This window comes from Teleopsis dalmanni, chromosome 1, assembly GCF_002237135.1.
Source record: "Teleopsis dalmanni isolate 2A chromosome 1, ASM223713v2, whole genome shotgun sequence".
Lineage (NCBI taxonomy): Eukaryota > Metazoa > Arthropoda > Insecta > Diptera > Diopsidae > Teleopsis > Teleopsis dalmanni.
The window spans coordinates 197731318-197752600 of record NC_051846.1 but is presented as its reverse complement, the minus strand read 5'-3'; the positions used below and the strand labels follow the sequence as shown (position 1 = coordinate 197752600).

Genomic DNA, 21283 nt, shown 5'->3' with positions numbered 1-21283 from the left:
CTTCCGTTTTAAACACATCATATCGATGCCAAATTTCTAAAAAATACATAAATACACATAACTATTCTGGAATATATATGGTAATTGCATCATGTAATAAATTTATAAAAAATTATTACATTTCTAATTAATAACATACTCTGCTCCAGAGACACTGCACCAATTTTTCGATCACTCTTTTAAATTGTCTATGAAGAACTACATTAAGTATTTTTGATAGATAGATTTTTCTAGACACGGTCTTTGAAATTTTGAAATTGTAAAAAGTTATTAATATGAATCGGACTACTTCTTCCTTATTTATTTACATTGGTTTTGAGTATAGTTAAATAATATATATTTTAAAATGTTCAAACATCAACAAAAATCTTTTATTTTAATGCTATTTGAATTTTATAGTAGAAAAATTTAAAAATTATTTAAAAAACAAATGAAAAAAGTTAAAATATCGATAAAAAAAAACTTTAAGTTCAGTTATGAATGATTTTATTTTAGAAATATTAAAAAAATATTTAATCATTAAACAAAAATGATATCAAAGATTTCATTGCCAATATTTAAAACAAATTTTTTCTGTTGAAATATTTTTTTTTTGCAAAAAAAAACTAAAACTATTTATTTTAATTTAGTATACTGCAACAAACAAAAAAAAAACTTGAATGGCTATTTTCACAAATAAATTCAAATTAAATTCAATTAAAATTATTTATAAAAACTAAATAATAAAACAATTAAAATTTATAGTTGCAACTAATATAAAACTTCAAATTTATTAAAAAGTCTACTGGAAAGTCCGCCATAAAAATAATATTGAAATAATTTAAAGTAAACAAATAAATAAAGTTTTAATATTTTGTTAAGAGCTTAACTCTGCTTTATTTGCACAAAGGCAACACTTAATTAAAACAAACCATAATTTAATAAAATTTAATGAAGTTAGTAGAATAAATATATGCAGTTAAAAATATTTTTTTTCGTTATAAAAAATATATTTTTTTAAATCTGTGCTTTACATGAGCTGATTTGCGGTTAGTAGCTCACAACTTGATACCATAATACCACAATATTGAAAGGATATTAATATTTTTTCTACATATCCGCCACAGTATTGCCATGTTGGTTTGTTTCAACGAGCGTTAGCAGCGCTTAAGTGTACTTCTCCATAAAGAGCTTTTTGACAAAAATAACAAATACAATAATTTTTAGCAAACTATGAAGTTTATATAACATATACAAATGTACCTTATATATACATATATATGTACATGCGCATGTACTTGAATTTTACAACTTTATGTGTTATTACTTAAGCTGCAGCACGTATACGCCATGGAGGAAACTAATTTCTCCATTAATAAATTATAAACTATATTTTTCATACTTGTTGAAAATTTTTTTGTGATGATTCAACTCAATTTTAACACTCAAAAAAATATGTTCGTAATTTTTAACTGTTGTTGTTACAGTTTGTTAAATTAATTCAATTAAAGATTTATACAAAAAAGTTTTAAATAGTTTACAGCTTTTAGTAATTAAATTTAGAAGAAAAGAAAAATTAAACACATATTCGGAAATTTTCAAATATATCGTTAAAATTTTCTATACTAATATTTTTTAAAAGGTTATAAACATTTTTATTGTGTTGTTTAAAATACCTATAAAATTGTATGTCCTATGAGAATGTAACAATTATTTTATTGTTTATTATTTTTGTATCCATTAGGCTTCCAATTAAATCGATAAAAACATTTACGAAATTAAAATTTATAAAAAATTTTACGATTTTATATAAATGTTCTTAAAAATTTTTTCAATTATTAATTGCATTTATATGTAGAAAATTTAATGAAATATTAAGCATTTAAGCATAAATTGATTGATTGAGATATTTAATTTTTATTGTCATGATTGCTACATTGAAAAATATGTTATATTATGAAATCATTCTATTATTGTACTGACTACAGTCAACAGAAAATGGACTTTAACCAATATGAGTAAATACATGACGGGTCCAAAATATAACTAATTCACGTCAAATTAAAAGCGATATTTGGAATAATTTGATTAGTTTTGTTTACACACACAGTTAGAAAAATTTGAAATTTTTCTTCACATGTTATGAAATATGTTTATTATATGATCATTCTCTTAAGAGGTTATTTTAAAATATTTCTTCACTTGTAGCTGTAACTCGAACACTACATTTTTACATTTTACATTTGCTACATATATAATATTATTTATGCAATAACTCATATATGGTCTAAGATTTTATTGGATTCAAATTAAGATAACACATTAACGTCATAAGTTATTGTAAGGTCAAATCAGGTCGAAATTACAGTATCCAGTTCAAGCTAAATACTGAAATGTTGTGTTATATACCTTTTATATATATATATAGACCATGAAATAATATCGCCTGGTATTACGAATTTGTCAACAGAAGATATAATGGACACAACTCAAAATGCAGAATATTCTTTACAGATGGTTCTTATCTAAAACTTTGATCGATGTATAATATGGTATGTTAGTAAATTAAATTGTCTGTTGGCATTTCGACAACTTATTATAAACTTTGACCTGTTTGAGATCTGTAATCTGAAAATTAATGGTCTGAGTTGCATAAAAATGTTTTGATTTTTAAATGACCATAAAAATTCAAAGGCTGTCCTGAATTGGTTATGTGGTGCGAATGGTAGAAAATGCTCTGTGTTTAATTCGACACCTGCTAGACGAAAACGCTGTACGGGACGTCTGCTTCTTCGATAGAATGATTACGTTACTTTTGATATAAAACCATTCAGTACTACCAATAAGATACAGCAAGGTACTAAACAGGCTGGCTAGCGAATGTTACTGGACGCATCCACGAATGGTTCCCGTTTGCAATGAGCAACTATGTGAAGTACTTATAAAATTAATCAGCAACCAATGCGATATCAACAGACCCACATATAATATTAATTACAAAATTCATTGAAAGTTTTTTCAAAAAAATTAGTTCAGGTGATGTATGATTATTTAACATTAACATTAAGAATACATCAATATTATTTAGCTGTGATTAATTAAAATATGTGCAGTTTTTATATCGAATATATGACAGTCAAAAATCTTAGTACAAGCTTAGAAAAAGTTTTTAGTAGTTATTGAATTATTGACACAAAATTATTCTATATAAGTTTTCTAGGCAAGTGTGGCAGCAGAAAATATTTTTAAGCTCTTAAATAATTGGTAGGCAGTGATATCAAGAATTTATGAATCGATATAGCTTTTGTGATAAATGAAGTAAGTAATCATGCATTTTAGCTTATGGAATTATATAAACTTATGTTGCAAAAAAAAAAAAGAATTTAGAAAACTAATAAAGTTTATAATCAAAATAGAAATACTTACTGCTAAGCAAGCAACTATTATATTTTGACTAACAAATTAATATTTAAGAATGATATTTTATATTAATGAATATAATATTTATTATTGAAAATTTGCATAGTTCATTTATGGTGGGTTGTTTTGTTCTGAAATGCTTAGTTTGAAATATTTCATTTAAAAAAAAAAATTATTATTTTTATTACGTATATTAAAGTTGTTGCTTATTTTTATATAAAGTTTTTAATTTAATTTATTCAATTTTTAAATTTTTTTCAATATAATTACTTTTTACAAGTTTACACATTTTGTTAGAGCTACTAGTATTCCACAAAAATAATATATATGTAATATAAAGTTAATTAAATTTATACATATTATATATATAATATGGTATTAATAATTTTCTATATGTACTAAATGTATAGTTTTAATGATAGATATGCTTTTTACAAACTTTTTTGATATATCATTCTTTATATATACTAAGTACTTAATTGTCTTCTTGTTCTCTTAACATTTCTACTATATTTATATATATATATTCAAATTATAAATTACATTGCGCTACATTCAGACTCGTCTAATGGAGTCTCAAAAAAAAAAGAGGAGAAATGAATTTAACTACTTCTAAGAACGCTAATACAAATTACATTACAAGTAATTTAAGTTTAATGGAAGCTCCTGTTACACGCTGACGTATGCTTTGCCTTCAGCCTAAGTTTATTTGATTTTATTTATGTCCTTTGACTTCAATGTTGTTTCCAACTTGTGGCTATAAATTAGGAAATTTTGAAATTACATTTCAGTATTAGTAGGGAAATAATTTATATATGCGTATATATTCTATATGTATGGTAAAATATGTGATGTGGTAAATGCATAACATGTGACAATGTTATGCATTTAGTATATGTCACATACTACGAATTTCGGTTAAATTGTTGCATAAATGCACTTTGCATTAAATCTGTCAATTTACCTTTGTAGTAAACTTCGCGATACATTGTAGGACAAGCTGCTTTGCCATTCACTTTCTTCGCCTTGAAGTCGATATTTGTGCGTATGGACCGATGCTGCAATAACTGTGGCGGTCGGTAATTGTTACCTAGTGGTGCTTTAGGATGATCCGGACTTCCTTGCATGAGACGTCGGAGTGCGTGCAACTGTCAAAATAATAATAATAATAATAATGAGATTAATAGAGGTCGCATTGAAAGTGCTTTCAAATGTTATGAAGTTTCGTATATTAATCAATTTTATTCGTAATTAATAGGGTGAACATAATCAAATTTGCACATATACGAGTAGTCGCTATAATGCTGTCTTTGAGCAGGTAACTAATTTACGTTCGATAATTGGAAAATTATACTAAGCAGTTAAGTTGACTTTATCAGTTATATAGAATATTTAATTTTATTATGTACTAAAGTATATTCGATAAAATTGACTAATAAGCAATAACGAAATCTGCTAAACCTTATTGACTCTTCAGTAACGTCAATTCATATTGTAATAACTTGTAGCTCATTTAAAATTATTAATAGAATCGATTTTTTAATCGATTTCAATTTCAACATCTATTTGAAATTTTAAGTCAATTTTTGTTTAAGGCTGTATATCCATAAACTAGAAAAGATAAATATTTATGATCTGGGTCAGGAGGAGATCACTGGGTAGAGAATTACTTTTCCCTTTTAACATTAGGAGATCCTTAACGGCTGAGTTTTTGGCTTTCATTCGAAGGGTGGAATGTCTTCTGTTCAGTTAGGATCTGTAGCAGCACAAAAGATCAACTATGGTCGCGGTGCTCCACACCATCAGGAGCCGGTTCCCTGTTTACTTCTATTTTATTCTATTCTATCATATTTTCATATGCTGGTGATATAAAAATTAAGGTAGCATATAGTGAAAGGAAAGTAACATAGTAGATGAGTAAATTTTCTTCTTCAGCCTCAGATGCTGAGGTTTTACCTTCTACTTAAACAGATAATAATAATTCGTGTAATGAGAGACTGAATCAGATATTGCACTTTGCCTAAATTTTTGCACTCATAGAATTTTGCATATATTTTTTCTAGAGATTTAATCAGATTTCACCCGTTGTCTTTATTTTTACTCTTAGAATTTTGAATAAAATTTTTACAATTAATTAATCAAATATTGCTTTTTGTCTTCATTTTCACTCTTAGAATTTTGCATGGAATCTCTCCATTGACTTAATTGATTTCCCCCTCTGTCTTTATTTTGACTCATAGATTTTGTATAGAGCTTTAGTTTTTTGTCATATCTAATGCTAGAGGAATAAGTTTTAATTTTTCTATACAATTAGTTCTTAAATTGGGTGTCGTAAGTTTTATCATTCAGAGAGAATCTAACCATTTCTACTGAGAGCTCAAAAGTTGTAAAGAGGACGATTGAAAATCTTTCTATCTATTACTGTCTAAATCGAAGACCTACCTCTATAGAGCATATTTGGCTTTGTCAATGGTTCAATGGTTTTAAAACTTCGAATTTTTGATATGGTAATACAATGGGCGAATGGGCTTAAGTAGATCTTTAAAATCGCGAATATAACCTTATCTAACCTAACACAATACCCATCAGTATAGCAACTAAATTGAATAGTACGGAGTGATCAAGACAAAACAACTCAATCACTCTGCTATTTTCTTATAATAGACATGTTATTTCATATCTGCCATCTTTGTTCCACTATATTCAAAACCTTTGTACGTACACACAGTCAGTTTACCTGACTAATGTGAGTATCGAAGGGACACCCACACCGCCGGTCTATAGTGATTAATTAAACTACAATACCTTATTATTAAAATTATTTGTTATTGTTTGTAGTTAAATGTTAGCTTTTCAATATCCTTCCCCACTTAATTCGTATCACAAAACCTTCCTTCGATCGTTTATTTTATTTGTTTTATCGAATCATTACAGCCATGAATCAGAATCTTAATAATTTATTAATAGATCGAAGTGATGCAATATTTATACTATATCAATATTCTGTGATGAGTGTTCTGCTACCAGTTGCCATCTTTCGTAATGACAGCAAATAATACTTAAAAACACATAACACTTTGCGTGTTAACATTAATTCGCTCATATATTTCCAACCAAATTGAAAAAAACGAACTTTATTTAAATTACAGAAATTCTGTTGGTGTTCATAATTAAGAATTCATCAGTTACTTGTATGCAGATAAGCAGTACATTCATGTAATGCATTTGCCACTTGTACTTGTGTCAGCAGTTTTTTACACTTTTCCCGCGTTGGAATCACAGCTGCATAAGCAGGTGCCAAATCCGCTGAGTGCTCATTATACTCGCTCTCATCCGGCTCCACATTGAATAGCATCACCTTGTCTATGTGTTCGGATGTAATTTTACTTCTTTATTAATTCAAACTGTGCGGTAATGCGTATCTGAGTAGCGCTGGAAGTGTATGGAAGCGTGTACAAGTGTTGGTATTGTGCTGTATGCAGATAATGTCAAGCATAACATGATAAGGAACATGGATTTTATTACACACATAAAGAACTCTCAACATAAAACTCCAAAGGATATATGGAGTGCGCAGCACAAATCCTTCGTTGTTTATGCGATTTCTTAAATATGCAATAACAAAACTTAAAACAAATATTTGTTAAATTAGAATAGTAATACGAAATACAAGATAAATTAGTTTACTCCTTATGGAAAACAGAATTAAACATAACTTCAACTTTCGATGAAATTTCAAACAAAGAAATTTTTTATCAAAAACTTCGCTACGGAATAACTTTTCCTTCGTTGTATTGATTAGCATCTCCACGCCTTGCTTAAATCCTTTCCATATAATCTCTAAAATAATCAATGTTAACGAACTTAATTAAGAACTTTTGCAATATCTGCTCTGCAAGCCATGCTTTTGCTAAGTAGTTACACAAACAAACAACATTGATAAATTTTACTAGAAAAAATTTATCTAAAATTGTTAATCTCAAGTTAATCATCAATTAAAAACTGAACAAAAAAATTGTATGTCGAAGGAAAAATCGTTTGTGTCGCAGTGGATGTCGCAAGTGGTTCAACCCCGCCATGAATTGCTGTCGATGGATAGATATTGGTTGTATCGCTAGTTAAAGCGTCGCGCTCAAAAATAAATAAACTGCAACATTACATATACATGAAGTCAACAACACTTAATCTACTCAATCTGTTTATCAATTGGCTCTGGAAAAATAAGCTTAAAATATTAACAATTTCCAAAGCGTCTGCAGTGTTAAATTGTGACAGTGGTGAAAGGATGGTTGAAAGTTTAAACGATTTTAATTTTAAATTTTATGAAATTGAAATTATGTTAAAATTAAATAAAAAAAAATATAGTTTTGCGAAGGTTTTATAAGAAACCTTATAATTATATATTTATTATTTTAAAATTCTTATTTTTGCAACACACAAATTTGTTATGACATAAAATGTTAGCATAATTATTCCTCTATAAATAATTCTGAAGAAATAACTTTCTATTACTATTGCTATTTTCATACAACCACAGCACTTGACAATCAGTATGAGAAGTGGATACGGCACATTGATCTCCCGACTTCTGAAAACAACTTATTTTAACTCTTTAATTGCTATGGTATACTTTTCAGAACGGGAGATTTGTTTTTTTTTTCCATCATTATTTATTACTTAACTCTTTAATTTAGAAACTAACAATAAGTGGATCAAATCTTATAACTAAATTACCACCTGGAGACGTGATTAAAGAATTGAGTTACTTGTCTACATTTTTAACTGAACTTAGCATTACTTAAATAAAGATCCGAAAAATCCACATTTAAATCTGGGAGCTGATATTGGCTGATCAACCAATTCGAACAATTTCAAGTGATTATTTGGGTGTGTGTTACGTGTTACCGGTTGACTAATGCGATCTAAATTTTCTGCGAAAACGTAAGGGCAGTCAAATCAATTTGAAGTCGAACAAAAGTGAAGTGATGTTGACAGTTTTTTTTATTAGAACAGTATTGTGCACTCGAAACTGTTGCCAAAAAATGAGACAATTAATAAAGAATATTGTCTGAGTGTTATACGGAGTTTGAAGTATCAAATTCTTCGAAAAAGTCCAGATTTGTGGACAGAAAACTCACATTTTTGAAGGCTATCATTGTATATGAGTTTCTACACAAAAACTTCACAAATCTTATCGAACACTGATTGATTTTTTCATTTTTCCAAAAATCAAATTATCAATTCGAGGAATCTATAGTCAGTCGAAAGATAACATATAATAGAATTCATGAACAGCACTGTTATCGATTTCAAATGATTATCATATACAGACTCAATTATCAAATCATTATTATTAACTTTCTTTAAAATTATATCCTCATACCATAAATTATAGAAGTAATATTAGATATATGATAAATATGTTAATCTTTAAATTGTTAATTTTTGATTTCATTAAGTAAACCCATTACAAAACCAATATTTCTTGATACTTTTAGAAGTAAAAAAAAATATACTAGAACCTATATATCTATAGAAAGATACTTCTTCTATAACTATTTTAATTTCACAAAATTTGGATTGAAAGTGAAATAAAGAAATTAATTAGCTACTTGCAAAAAAACACGATTTGTAATCGCTTCTAATTTGACAGGCACGAGTCTGAGCCAGGCACTTGCAGTCCAAACGAATTATATACGGACTACACTAAACTAATTAAAAAGTAATTCGAATATTTCCTAAGACCACTGATAATGAGTACTTGGCAATACTCGAAACAGCGTTGTATGGTCAGCCAAATTGCAATAAATTAAATAAATTTTTGTTCTTGTCATTTCTTTGCTATTCGAATCCGTCTAACTTTGCAAAAAAAAATTAACATTAAAAAAAAAAAAGAAATTAATATTTGCTAAATATGGGTCGTGTTATGCAGACATTCGACGATTGGTTCGACAGTTTTATGCTCTTTCTAAGCGCAGAAAGGTATGTTATGCATAGAGTTAAATGAAAATCTTCAATTTCGTGTTTTGGGTATTATATTGATACTGCTTAGCTGTGTTTAAGTTTAAAAAATAAATATTATCTGTACTTAACCCTGTTATTTCTTAGAGAAATTAATCGAAAGAAATAATTTTACTTTCCTATGGATACTTGTATAACTTCATACCGACTTCAGCTAGAAAGACGTATATATGTTAATATTTTTAAAAATATTTTTATTAAGCAGATTTGGCTTTTTACTTTCAATACATGTCATAGTTTTTTGCATACTCTGGTAAATTTTAAAAAAATTTTTTTTTACATTTTTTGTACATATTTAAAAACATATATTTAATCTCTACCGATGCTATATATTAAAGCTATTTAAAGTGTAAAATAAATATGTCCTGCTATTGTAAATACTTGAAATTCAAAATGTAAATAAGGAATTTTATTATTAAACTTTAAATATGTACGGGTGAGTAATTTTAACTCACCCAAGCTAAAGTATATGAAGAACAGCAGAAAACATCAACAACAGCATTAAATTTTTAACAGCATCAGCTGCAGCACGTCGCCTGTGCATCAAAAGCGCGCTTTACTACCAAAATTGCAAGTAAAATTTATTGATACCGTAGTTCAGACAAATTTTCACACAGCGAAACACACACACACACACACACACAGTCAGACATCATATAACCTTGTAGTATACTGTATACACACGTAGCCACTTAATAAGCGGCACGACTGCCTTGGCGTCAGTGTATGAATAAGTAGAAGCACTGCAACAACACAAACTCGTAAACGCGGCGAGTCGTCATGTATGTGCGGAGTTCATGTTTTAAGCGCAGTTAATCGGTGTTAATACATTCAATGCACACATTTCCGGTCTCCTGCTCACGTGTCAATGTATAAGTTTGTATGCCCCGAATGTGGATGTATGGATGCTGTGTTTTTATTGCTTGCATTATTTTAAAGCTTGAACCGCGGAGAGCTTTAAGTTTTAGTGCAGGTGTCATTCCAACAATTAACGTTAATGACTTTGTCTATCGACACGATGGTATCAGTTTTTATATCAGCATCCATATCTCAATCCACATCCGGTAATGAAACCGAACTCATACAGTGAACCTTATATGTATGTTAGAAGATTTTCAGCTTGAAAAAATAAACTTGCACAAACAAATCAGTCGGTAAGAGGAAGTAATTGCCGGTGTTGTTTCCGCTTTACTGTTTCTACTTTGCTGTACTTGAGTTTGCTTTACTTTTCTGGATTTTAAATCGAATTGGTACTGTTTTGTATTATATGCTCACAGTTTTTCTTTAATAAAGCCAGTTAATATACTGCAACCTATATTTGCTCGTTTTTTGGAATGGTTGGTTGCAGTGGCAGGCCATTAGACAACTTCCATGTACCTCAATTAGCGATTTTTCGCCATTTTGCTACCACATTCCTCGCAAGAACCCTAGTATAGAAGAGTAGAGACTAAATCCAACCCGCCGAATTAAGGTAATTTAATAGGTCTTTCGTCTTCACCAATGAACAGTCTGATAAACTATCAAAGAAGTATTTTCCTAAGAACCTATATCTTCTGGAAGCCAAAGATTTCTCTCTCCTGCAGGTTTAAACAACTTCTGCAGTGAGAGTTGTAAGGAAGTCGCAGTTTCTCTGGATGAATTCCTACACGCCAATGACCTGCAGTAAGAACTGCAGTAAGCTTTCTTTTCTTTTAATGAGTTTCGAAGAGTTATTTTTATTATAGGAAGGCCATATTAACATGGAAGTCGCACATTACCTAAGTGATTTCTATCTATTATTGGCAAATTGCAGAAAGTAGAGGAAGATACATCTCTTAATGGTCTAATATAAACCGTTACTGTAAGTGACACATCTCGTTTGTCGTTCTCTAATATTTTTTCCTATGTCCAAGAACCCAGATGAGGGTGATATCAGCCAACCGATTTAGCTTGTCGATTGCTTCTCTACATTCCTTAACTATCTTTCATTCTTTTATGAAAGATTTAATGGGTTTGATTGCTGCCTGGCTTTCAATAAAAATGGCAACAATATATCTGTCCTCGATGTGACTTGCAATTTTCTGACAGTCTTCTCTTATTGCTTGGATTTTAACCTGAAATACCGTAGCCTCATTAGGTGGCCTAAGAGAATTATTTATATTTTCAGCAGGTACAAAGATCCCTACTCCTGCCCCACAGTTCATTTTTGAGCCATCTGTATTGAGATATCGTACTTTGCTTCGAAATTTTTCGTTTTCCATTCATTTCTTGAAGAGAATATTGTCTGAAAATTCCTTTCGAAGATTATGCATGGATTCAGATAAACCGATGTCTTCATAGATAGACAGATCTAACCTAGAATCCGACTATGTCCACATGTTTGTTTTTTTTTATTTTTTTGGAATACTATTATTAAGTTTTTAAGAGTTTCTATTACAATAAAGAGCACTTTCCGAGTAAGATATAAAATCTTAATATAACTATGTAAATCAATACTTCTGTTAACAGATATTTACAAAACTATCCAAAAAAATATTATTTTATGAATATTATTATTATTTTATTGTTATATTATTGTAAGCTTTTTCTGCTTTATTTTATAAGTTTTTTTTATACTTATTTTATAAATTATTGCTACACCTTAGTTCATTTCAAACTTTTAATATATTCCTTAATATATTGTATATAAATACTCGTAATATCACTCTCCTCCATTAACGTATAGATATTTTTTTACCTATTATAATTTAGTTTTATTTGCACTTTGTTTGAGTTTTCTGGTGGAACGCTCAATTTTGTGAACACTTTTTTATGCAAACATTAACTTTTTAATGCCTTTTTTGCAACAATTAAGTTGCTTTAATTTGGCGAAATTCGCTTTCCAGCAAGGTGCAACGCTCGTTAAAAGCAGACGAAATTTTCATGGAACATGTCTCCAATGTGTTTGTACTTTAATGTCTGCTTTGTGCTGCAGCTGTGGCAGCTTCTATGACTATGAATGAATCTTGTATGCGAATCATGGCGCTGAATGCTTTATATGTGTGCATTGTGATGATAACTCCCTTGGGTATCATTGAACTCGTTGAAACGGGCGCTGCAAGTGCGGAAAGCCTTGCTAAGCAATGTAAACGTCACACTCAATTAACAGTTGCGTTCATATTTTAGTTGACTTATAAATTTAGGAAAAATTTAATAAAAAAGTAGTAAACATACTGAGTATTATTAAAAATTTTAAGGTTTAAATTTGTACATTTAATTGTAATATATTAAATATTATTTACATTTTCAAACCTTGATTTTAAATATAATGAACATACTGGTTATGAACTCCTTTTAATAAAGCTGTTTAACAAAAGGAGTCATGTCATTTAGGCGTAAAGCACACTGTTAATAATTAATTAAATTAAATAGTGAAATGATGAGAAATGTGCCTTTTTGAAAAAAAAAATATATAGCCCCACAATGAAAATACGACAAACCCACTTATTTGCTTGAACGCACTAAAGTAAACAAAGCGCACAATACAAACACAAAACACACAAACACACACAAAAAAGCTTCATTTCCGGTTTACCCGATTACATTCCTACTTTCGTAGGGTGTCTTACATTTCTTTGTACACAAACAACAAACAACACAAATGCGTATCATGTCACTTAAATGTTTAAATATGAACAGTTGCGGATTTCATTGTGAAAAGTAATAAAAAATTATTTTAATATTTTTATGTTTTAGAAAAAACCAGATTAGGAGTATTCACGATAACGTGTAACGAACTAGATAATCGAATTACATAGCAACAGTGCAAAGCGACAATCAAATATATTTCCAAATCGGGCATTTTGTTGTTGGCAATTTAAATAATTACTGTAATACTTGATGACCGAGCCTGCTACTCGAAATCATAAATACTCATACTATATTATAATATATAATTAAAATTACTGCAACTTTAAGCTCCTAGAACACTCCTAAAAAAGTTGCTAAAACAGCTCTCTATTTACAATGCTCTAAAAGAGCTCCTAAAGTAGCACTTTTTCACTTTGCTCTATATTTAAAGTGAATCCTTATTCAAGATCAGGAACATATTTATTATACTAAAGCATATGATTAAAATTAGTTAAACTTTCAACTGCCAGGGCACTCCTAATAGATCTTTTTAAAATAGATCCTTTTTTCTCTTTACTCTTTATTTAATATAGAATAAATTAATATAGAATATAAATATATTTATATTTTTGTCTCAACTACTGCAAGATATAAGTAATTGCTAAGACTGCTTATTTAAATTGAAAACTAATTAACAAAGCTAACATTGTTTAGCATAGATACTTTCCATTCGAATTTGAAATCTGATGAATTGAATAGGTCATATCTAATCGTCAAGACAAGAAATTCAATAAATTGCTACAAATTTTATTTTTTATAAATTTCTTTAGTTTCATTATTCGATATACTACTAAAATACTGCATAAAAATATTATTAATTATTATTAAAAATATTATTCTTCTCCATCAAATTTTTTTATATCATGTTCTCTTCCATCAGCTTAATTATATAAATATTCACAGGGATTTGCTTTGTAATGCAATATCCTTTAGTTTCATTAGTTAAATTGTTTCATGTTAGCTAAAATTCATTTGAATATTTCTATTAAAGTAGCAATTCGGCAAAATCGACGTTTATAAAATTGCTTGACTAATGAAAATATATTTAAACCATATTAAGGGTTTCATATCTCTACCTCGTACACGATAATTTAATTTCATATATACTTATACATATTTCCATAGCAACTAACGAACATTGTTAGTATTCAAGTACCCTTTCGAGGGAGAAAAATATATGCTATGATGGTAAAGAGATACATTAATAATTAAGCAATTATATATAAATTTCAGAAAGTTAATGAATATATAAATCTTTTTTTAATTCAATTATTATGACTTTAATATGCCAGAAAAATGTAACTATATGGCGTTCAAGAGTATGTATCATTTAAAGTGGTCCAAAATTATAAAAACATTAAAGTTTCTTATCTGTCTATTTTGCACCTTATTAGCTTATTCCAGCCCTGTCATAAAAGCATACTAAACACACAAAGCAAAAAAGGAAAACAAATGACCCTTCAACCTAACATGTCAACAGACTTGTCACTTGGCTGCTAGTCGACATCATCACAGTCGCAGTCATTACTTTTGTGTGTTCCTTGTTGTTTGGCTGAGATTGCAAATCCTTTGAGATTACTCATTTAGAAAGAATTAAAGTGCTTTTAGACGTAGCACATTTGTTACATACTACAAAGTTGTGATTTGACTTTTACGAGGCCTTTAACAACTTAATTGATTAAGTTTATATCTTGTGATAACTAATTAAAATGATTTCAACCGATAAAAAATAAGATAACAGATAGTGTTGAGTTAATTTAGAAATCAGTTAAAATTAACAAAAATAACAATATCTGATGGTGTTGAGTCATGAGTGATGTTATGATTCAAATTTTCGATTAAAATCGTTCCATTTTATTAAAATTTATATTAAAGTTTAGATGTGTAAATGGATTCAAAAAGAATTTAAATTTAAGTCATTTATAATATGTCATCCTTACGAAACTATAAAACTAATAAACTGATATTTCACTGAACTTACCTGTTGCTTTGTTATATAAATAGGTCTATTTAGTACAATCCATGTGACTGTTTCATGGCAGGCAGGAGCTGTAGTTGAGCCTTCATAAGTCATATAATGATCTGTGTCAGGTAATAAGTTTCGTATGGATAAACGTTTGACCAATGCTTCATCACCACCAAAACGTATACGATCCAGTTGATCGGTGAGCATACGTAATTCGGGATTTGATAAGTCGCCAAGCTAAAAATATGACAAATACAAGTATTTAGAGAAATTTAAGGAAGTTGCCGAAGGAAACTCTATTCCAACACACTTAAGTATCTAATTTATGGAAATATACATTATATATTATACGAACTGAGCTCTTCAGAAGAGAGTTATTATATATCTTAGTGATCAATATAAAATTATATATAGAAAACTTTTTTTTCTTTTTATTTAATCAGAAAGAACATTTTTGCATTCTTACCTGCAATAAAATAGATATACCCACAATGCCTTGCGCCCGACTTAAAGCATCCGAAAAGTTTGTATATAACTCATAATTGTAGCCAAATATTTGTATCTGCAAGTAAAACAACAAATCTTTCATATATTACCTTAATAATATTTCAGAAGGTAAATCTGTAAATTGCAAGTGCGAAGCTTAATTTAGTCTTTCCACATTAAAACAAAAACAAATTCTCATAAAACTTTTCTATGCGAACGCATACAAGTCACTAAACAATGTACTCGTATGTGCCTTTCGACACACAAGGATGCGAACGACTATAGATGTTACTTGACTAACTAGGAATAACAAAGCATAGGAGCAATAATGCTGGGAAAATCCAAAAGTGGAAGAAATGTTGAAACTTACAATTCTGTAGGTTTGAGTTTGTGTAAAGTGTGAGAATACATAAATAAATACAATTTTGTTAATCCTTAAATGCGTGTAAAATGCATACGGAATTTATAAACAAAATTTCTTATTATTGTAGCTCAATTTAAGCCAAATACACAAACGAGTAAATTATGCCGAAATAGAGTAGCAGTACACAAGGAAATAAGAAGACGAAGTTCATAGTTGGAGTGTGTATATTGTATCTACGAAATGTTTTCGAAAAGTTCGAATAGGGAAAGTATTAGTGCTGATATAGTCAAGTGTATGGCATTTGTAACTTGTTGTTTACGTGCGTATCGCTTGCAAAACTCTAAATGGTGAACTATTCCAGAATCACATGAAAATGCATAAGTAATGAAAGCCATCAACCGAAAATACTTTCATTGATACGTGTAAGCGTAGTGAAGATCGCATTATAGATGTTGTATTGTTATATTGACTTTGTAAGAAAGTAGCAAATGGAGTTTAGAATTTTCATCGGAAATTGTTATTTAAATACTTTCACCTTTTAATATAATAGAATTTTCATTTTAATTCAATAAATATTTAACAGTTTTTATTTGCAAACTGACAAGTTGAAATAAATTAGAAACGAAAATCTAACTATGAGTTGTAAAAGAAGTAATTAATCAAAATTTAAATAAAGAACAGTAAGAAAAGTAAATATATATATATTACCATAATAGATGATACAAAATAAACTACATGCATAAATTTAGGAGAAATGCAACCATCTGACGGTGATTGTTTCATGAACTCTTAAGTTGAGAATTCAAAGAACTATTATAAATACAACTGAAATTTTAATATCAAAAAGATAACAAGAACTGATTTTTGATATATTTATATAATTTTTAGAAATTTTATGCAAACTGCAGTGACCTACAGTACTAAGTATTAGAGAGTCATTTTAACGGAGGTTGGTCTGACAGTGCGTAAACTACTTAACCTCTTCATCACAAGAAACAATACTAAATGTGGAGTACGTTATATAAAACTGTAGGATTTGATAATTGATGAATAAATAAGATGTCGATTATAGTTATAGTTGTCATGTGTTAATGAAACATAATCAAGACACATTAATCATGTAAACCAATAAGAGACAGAAACTTACAGATCTTGAAGACCGTCTACTGTAAACTCGAAGACTGGAACATTTTGTTTTAAGACTAACCAATGACAGAAGTAGAGAGAGAAGACAAAACTATTCAGAGCAGCTTGACAGTTTTTCAATGAAATAAAGAAGAAAGAACCAACTTTAAGAAGAAACGTGAGTAGTAAAATTTTAGAAAGATTGTAAAGATGATAGAGAAATTGATGAAGAAAAGGTAAAATTTATAATTTAATAAGAGAAGTTAGTGTAGAAGTTATGAGAAGAAGTAAAGAAATCTAAAAAAAAGTAAATGGAAGATGATTGAATATCAGTTTTGTTGTATGAGAATGAGTTTTAAAAAAATGAAAGAATAAACAAATAGGTTGAAACAGACCTACACAACTAACAATGGTTAGTTTATTTAAATATAAAATAATAATTATAATTATATATAAGAAAAAATAATTTATTTTGCGATTACAAATAAAGCCACGAAAAGTACCAGCATATATAACTATATATATGAAAGTGTATAATTTCGTTACACAGTTTTTGAATTAAAAGCAAATTTCATCCTACTGCTTATAAAATAATGTGGTGTATACCACTATTCTTAATTTATCTAAACTCAATATTTTGCACTTGATTTTGTATGTTGAGATAAAGTGCAAGTACAGCTTTCATATGCTTTATAATTTTAATAATTTTTTTAGGCTGAAGATTAGATATTTTTCAAGTATCAACACTCAAAAATGTGGTCATCTTAGAAAAGTTTGTCGAACAATAGTAAACTACAACAACAGAAGTCTTATTTTTAATTAATTAAATTTTCTGTTTCGACTATTACCAAATAGCTATCATCAGTAGTCTCAACAGTAGTAGTTGAAAATAAACAAACAATTTTTAAGACTGTAAGACTTAAACGTATACCCTGCCAAATTTAAAGTTCAGAGTCAGTGTAAATAAACCAACTCAACTAAAGCTGTACTGAATCTGTATATTCTAACTTAGAGTTTTTATGAATTTGCTGTGATGGTTTATTTAGAAATTCTTTTTCATGTTATTTTAGAACGAAATTATAAACCAGTTATAGATTAATTGTATTAATTACTTAAAGTTTATATAATAAATTAATCATAATTATAATTTGTATAATTAAGATTAATTGTTAAATTTCGGTCCAATTTGGGTCAACTTGTTTTAGAAAATTTTATAAATATAAAAATTAAATTGAAAACACAGTAAACTATATAACCAAAATACATACTTTATGCTTCTCAAACAATTTTCGTTCACAATTTTAAGAAGTATATATTCTTTAACTCATATTTCCATCTTTAACTGTACCGCAACACAACTAATAACTAGCAACTAACAACTAGCAACAAGAACGTACTAGTACACGAGTACGCACTATAAGTATGAATATACAATTTCCTTTCCTATAACTGTAATCTTGTTATGCATATTTGTATTTGAGCAAGTATGTGTATGTGTGGAGTTTCTCATGCATTCTGTGTACCCATAAAAGGATTTCTTTGTTCTCTGGTTGACCAATTCAAACGGAAGGAAACTACATACGCAACTACAATAATAAAACACATAAGTAATTGGTACAGTTGTACTTTGTGTGGTTGTATTAAACGCAAAAATGTACTACACTTCTCCCAACCGTAACTGTGGTTCGGTGTATGCAATTGTGTTAATAAATCCATTTATTCGATGAATACACACATGTTTGTATAGGAATGCAAATAATAACAATTTTGCTTGACTTCATATTCCTTAGTTTTTGTTTTTTACTTATAACTTTTACCAAAAACAAAAACAGAAGATATGTTTAAACCGCTTACACACAATGAAACTGGTCAACCGGACGTATGCGTAACATTCAATAAAAACAATAAACAATAAATAAAAATTTTGTTGCTTTATGAAAATGCATATTTTTGCTATTAAAATTTTTATGCTGACCACAGGGAATATTAATATTGCATATAAATATTATTTTTTGCTAAATGCTGGTACATTTTAATTCAAATTTATTCTCTCCTTTTTCCGTTATCAATAATGCATTTTGTAAAAAGAAATGTTGGAAAGAAAAATATTACATTTTTAATTGAATTGCACCGCATAATGCACTTCTTAATTAACAGCAATTTTGCATTATGATGGAGACAATTAGAGACATCGTTGGGATATTCACTGTGTGTGTGCAACGATGCTTCTTTATGCATATAGAAAAATATTCGCATGTAATCAATTCAATTACAAGTGTTTTCACTATACAAACGCTTAACTGCGACACAGCTGACAAAGATTCTACATCAACATTGAATGAAAATACCATCCGTACTCTTACACAAGTATCTGCGAACAAACACACATTGGCTCAGTTTGTGTTTAAAGCCAAACGTTTAACAACATCAAGTAGAAGTGGTTGGCGTACTTGTAGATCGATTCCATTGTATCCTTTATAAGTTAACTCTCATTTGTAAGTGTGTCATGCTGTGTTACTGCTGCTTTGGGTATGTTTCTGTGCTTAAATGCGTAAATGCAAAATGTCGGTTTAGAGACAAATGAAACAAATTAGCTAAACAACACACAAGGGATTGACTCACACTCACTGAAGCACTCTTCAATGACTTGTGTGTTCCAGTACAAGCCAATGTCTACCAATGTATGCCAATGTATGCCAGTAAATATACTCAGTGGGACTGCAGCAATATCTGCTGCATGTTGTTGTTGCTGTTGTTGTTGTTGTTGTTGTTATGTCGTACTTGTAGCAATATCTGCTAATTGTTGTTAAACAGAAGTACATACTCCTGAATGCATTTGTTGTATTTTGCTTGATATAAATATTTCATCTGCATACAAATATGCATTGGGATACAAATTTATCTATAGTTAAATACATAAATTTGTTGTTATAAATTGTTTGCTATTAAACTATGGTAGATGAAATACAAATGTTATGAATTATTTCAAAATAAAATTTTAACATAATTTTTATATACGTAGTATCAACGACCAGGAACTGGTCGTATTTCTTGAGGTTTGTTAATAATTGTTACATAAACTGGATAAATGTTTTGAATATTGAGAAACTCAAAAGGGAAATATGGCATGTTGATATATGAAACCATTAGCAAATAAATTTTACTACACAACTGGGTTATTCCTTAATTAGATATACGAATATATGTTCATAAACAAAATATTTTGAAATAAAGAAAATATGTATTTTACAATTTCCACAAATTTTATTATTCAAAAATCACTTAATTTTATTAAAAAATAATTCCATTAAGAATAATTTTTGTAAAATAATTTTAGAAAGTATAGTAATAAAACAGTTTTATTGATGCGTTTGTATAAAAAATTTAATTTAATCCACAAACTTAATTTAATTTAAGTTAATTAGTAGAAATATTCGTAATAACAGGAATATTTACCGTTAATATTTATGGAATTTGTACTATTTTTCACATATACATATTATTAAAATAGTTGTAATTAATTTGAAAAATTTCAAATATTTCAAAACTGCATATGCAAATTATATGAAGAAGTACTTCACAAGAAAAAAAAATAATTAGAAACTAAAATTTAATTTTCAAAGTCAATTGTGACGTAAGTAAATTTATAATATTCCTTGACACAAGATTCAAGATTTGACTCATTTCTGTTATTTGAAGAGATAGAATTAATAAATGTTCGTACATTTTACTCTGCATATCATAGGTATAAACATCTCTTAAGCTAATATCTAAAAAGTAGTAATCAAAAGAATGCAAAAACTGATTAATCTGATTTCAAATCTCTTTAGAGTTTGAATCTGTCAACATTTTTAACATTCTAACAATTTTCATCTTGCGTCGAAAGAATTATTTAGATTAGCTTTAACCTTTGCCATCAGCCAAACCCTTAACAATCAGTTGAGGGTTTGGCACATGGCAAAGGCTACATTCCTTCTTTCTAAAAACTTATGTAGCCTGACAGATGGATATCCCACGAATAGGTTTGCGTAAACCTATATGTATCTGGACATCTGTAGTTTTGTTCCTACTAGTCAACTTAGTTTTCAACAACTTTAGAACAACTCAGATTTTGTGATTAAATATTCAAAGGATTATATAGTAGCTGGCCTACACGAATTCATTATAATACTAATTTTTTCTCCTTCGTATCGTATCTAAGCACTTCATAGCACAGATTTTATTGCACAATGAGAAAATTTTTGAATAAAGTATTAGTGTTGCTGAAAAGCTAC

General features: G+C 28.6%; 2 protein-coding genes across 2 annotated transcripts in view; both read right to left on the bottom strand.

The window, feature by feature from the left end:
• The window catches only part of LOC119667029 (cell wall protein DAN4-like), a 299435-nt gene that overhangs the window by 93662 nt on the left and 184490 nt on the right, over positions 1-21283 (bottom strand). The window lies entirely within an intron of this gene.
• The window catches only part of LOC119671160 (carbonic anhydrase-related protein 10-like), a 36163-nt gene continuing 18831 nt past the window's right edge, over positions 3952-21283 (bottom strand). The window contains exons 4-7 of the mRNA XM_038081695.1: positions 15501-15596; positions 15050-15271; positions 4364-4547; positions 3952-4156 (exon numbers count right to left, since the gene is read on the bottom strand). Coding sequence (XP_037937623.1) covers positions 4134-4156; positions 4364-4547; positions 15050-15271; positions 15501-15596 — 525 coding nt within the window. The 3' untranslated portion in view covers positions 3952-4133. The remainder of the gene's footprint in view (positions 4157-4363; positions 4548-15049; positions 15272-15500; positions 15597-21283) is intronic.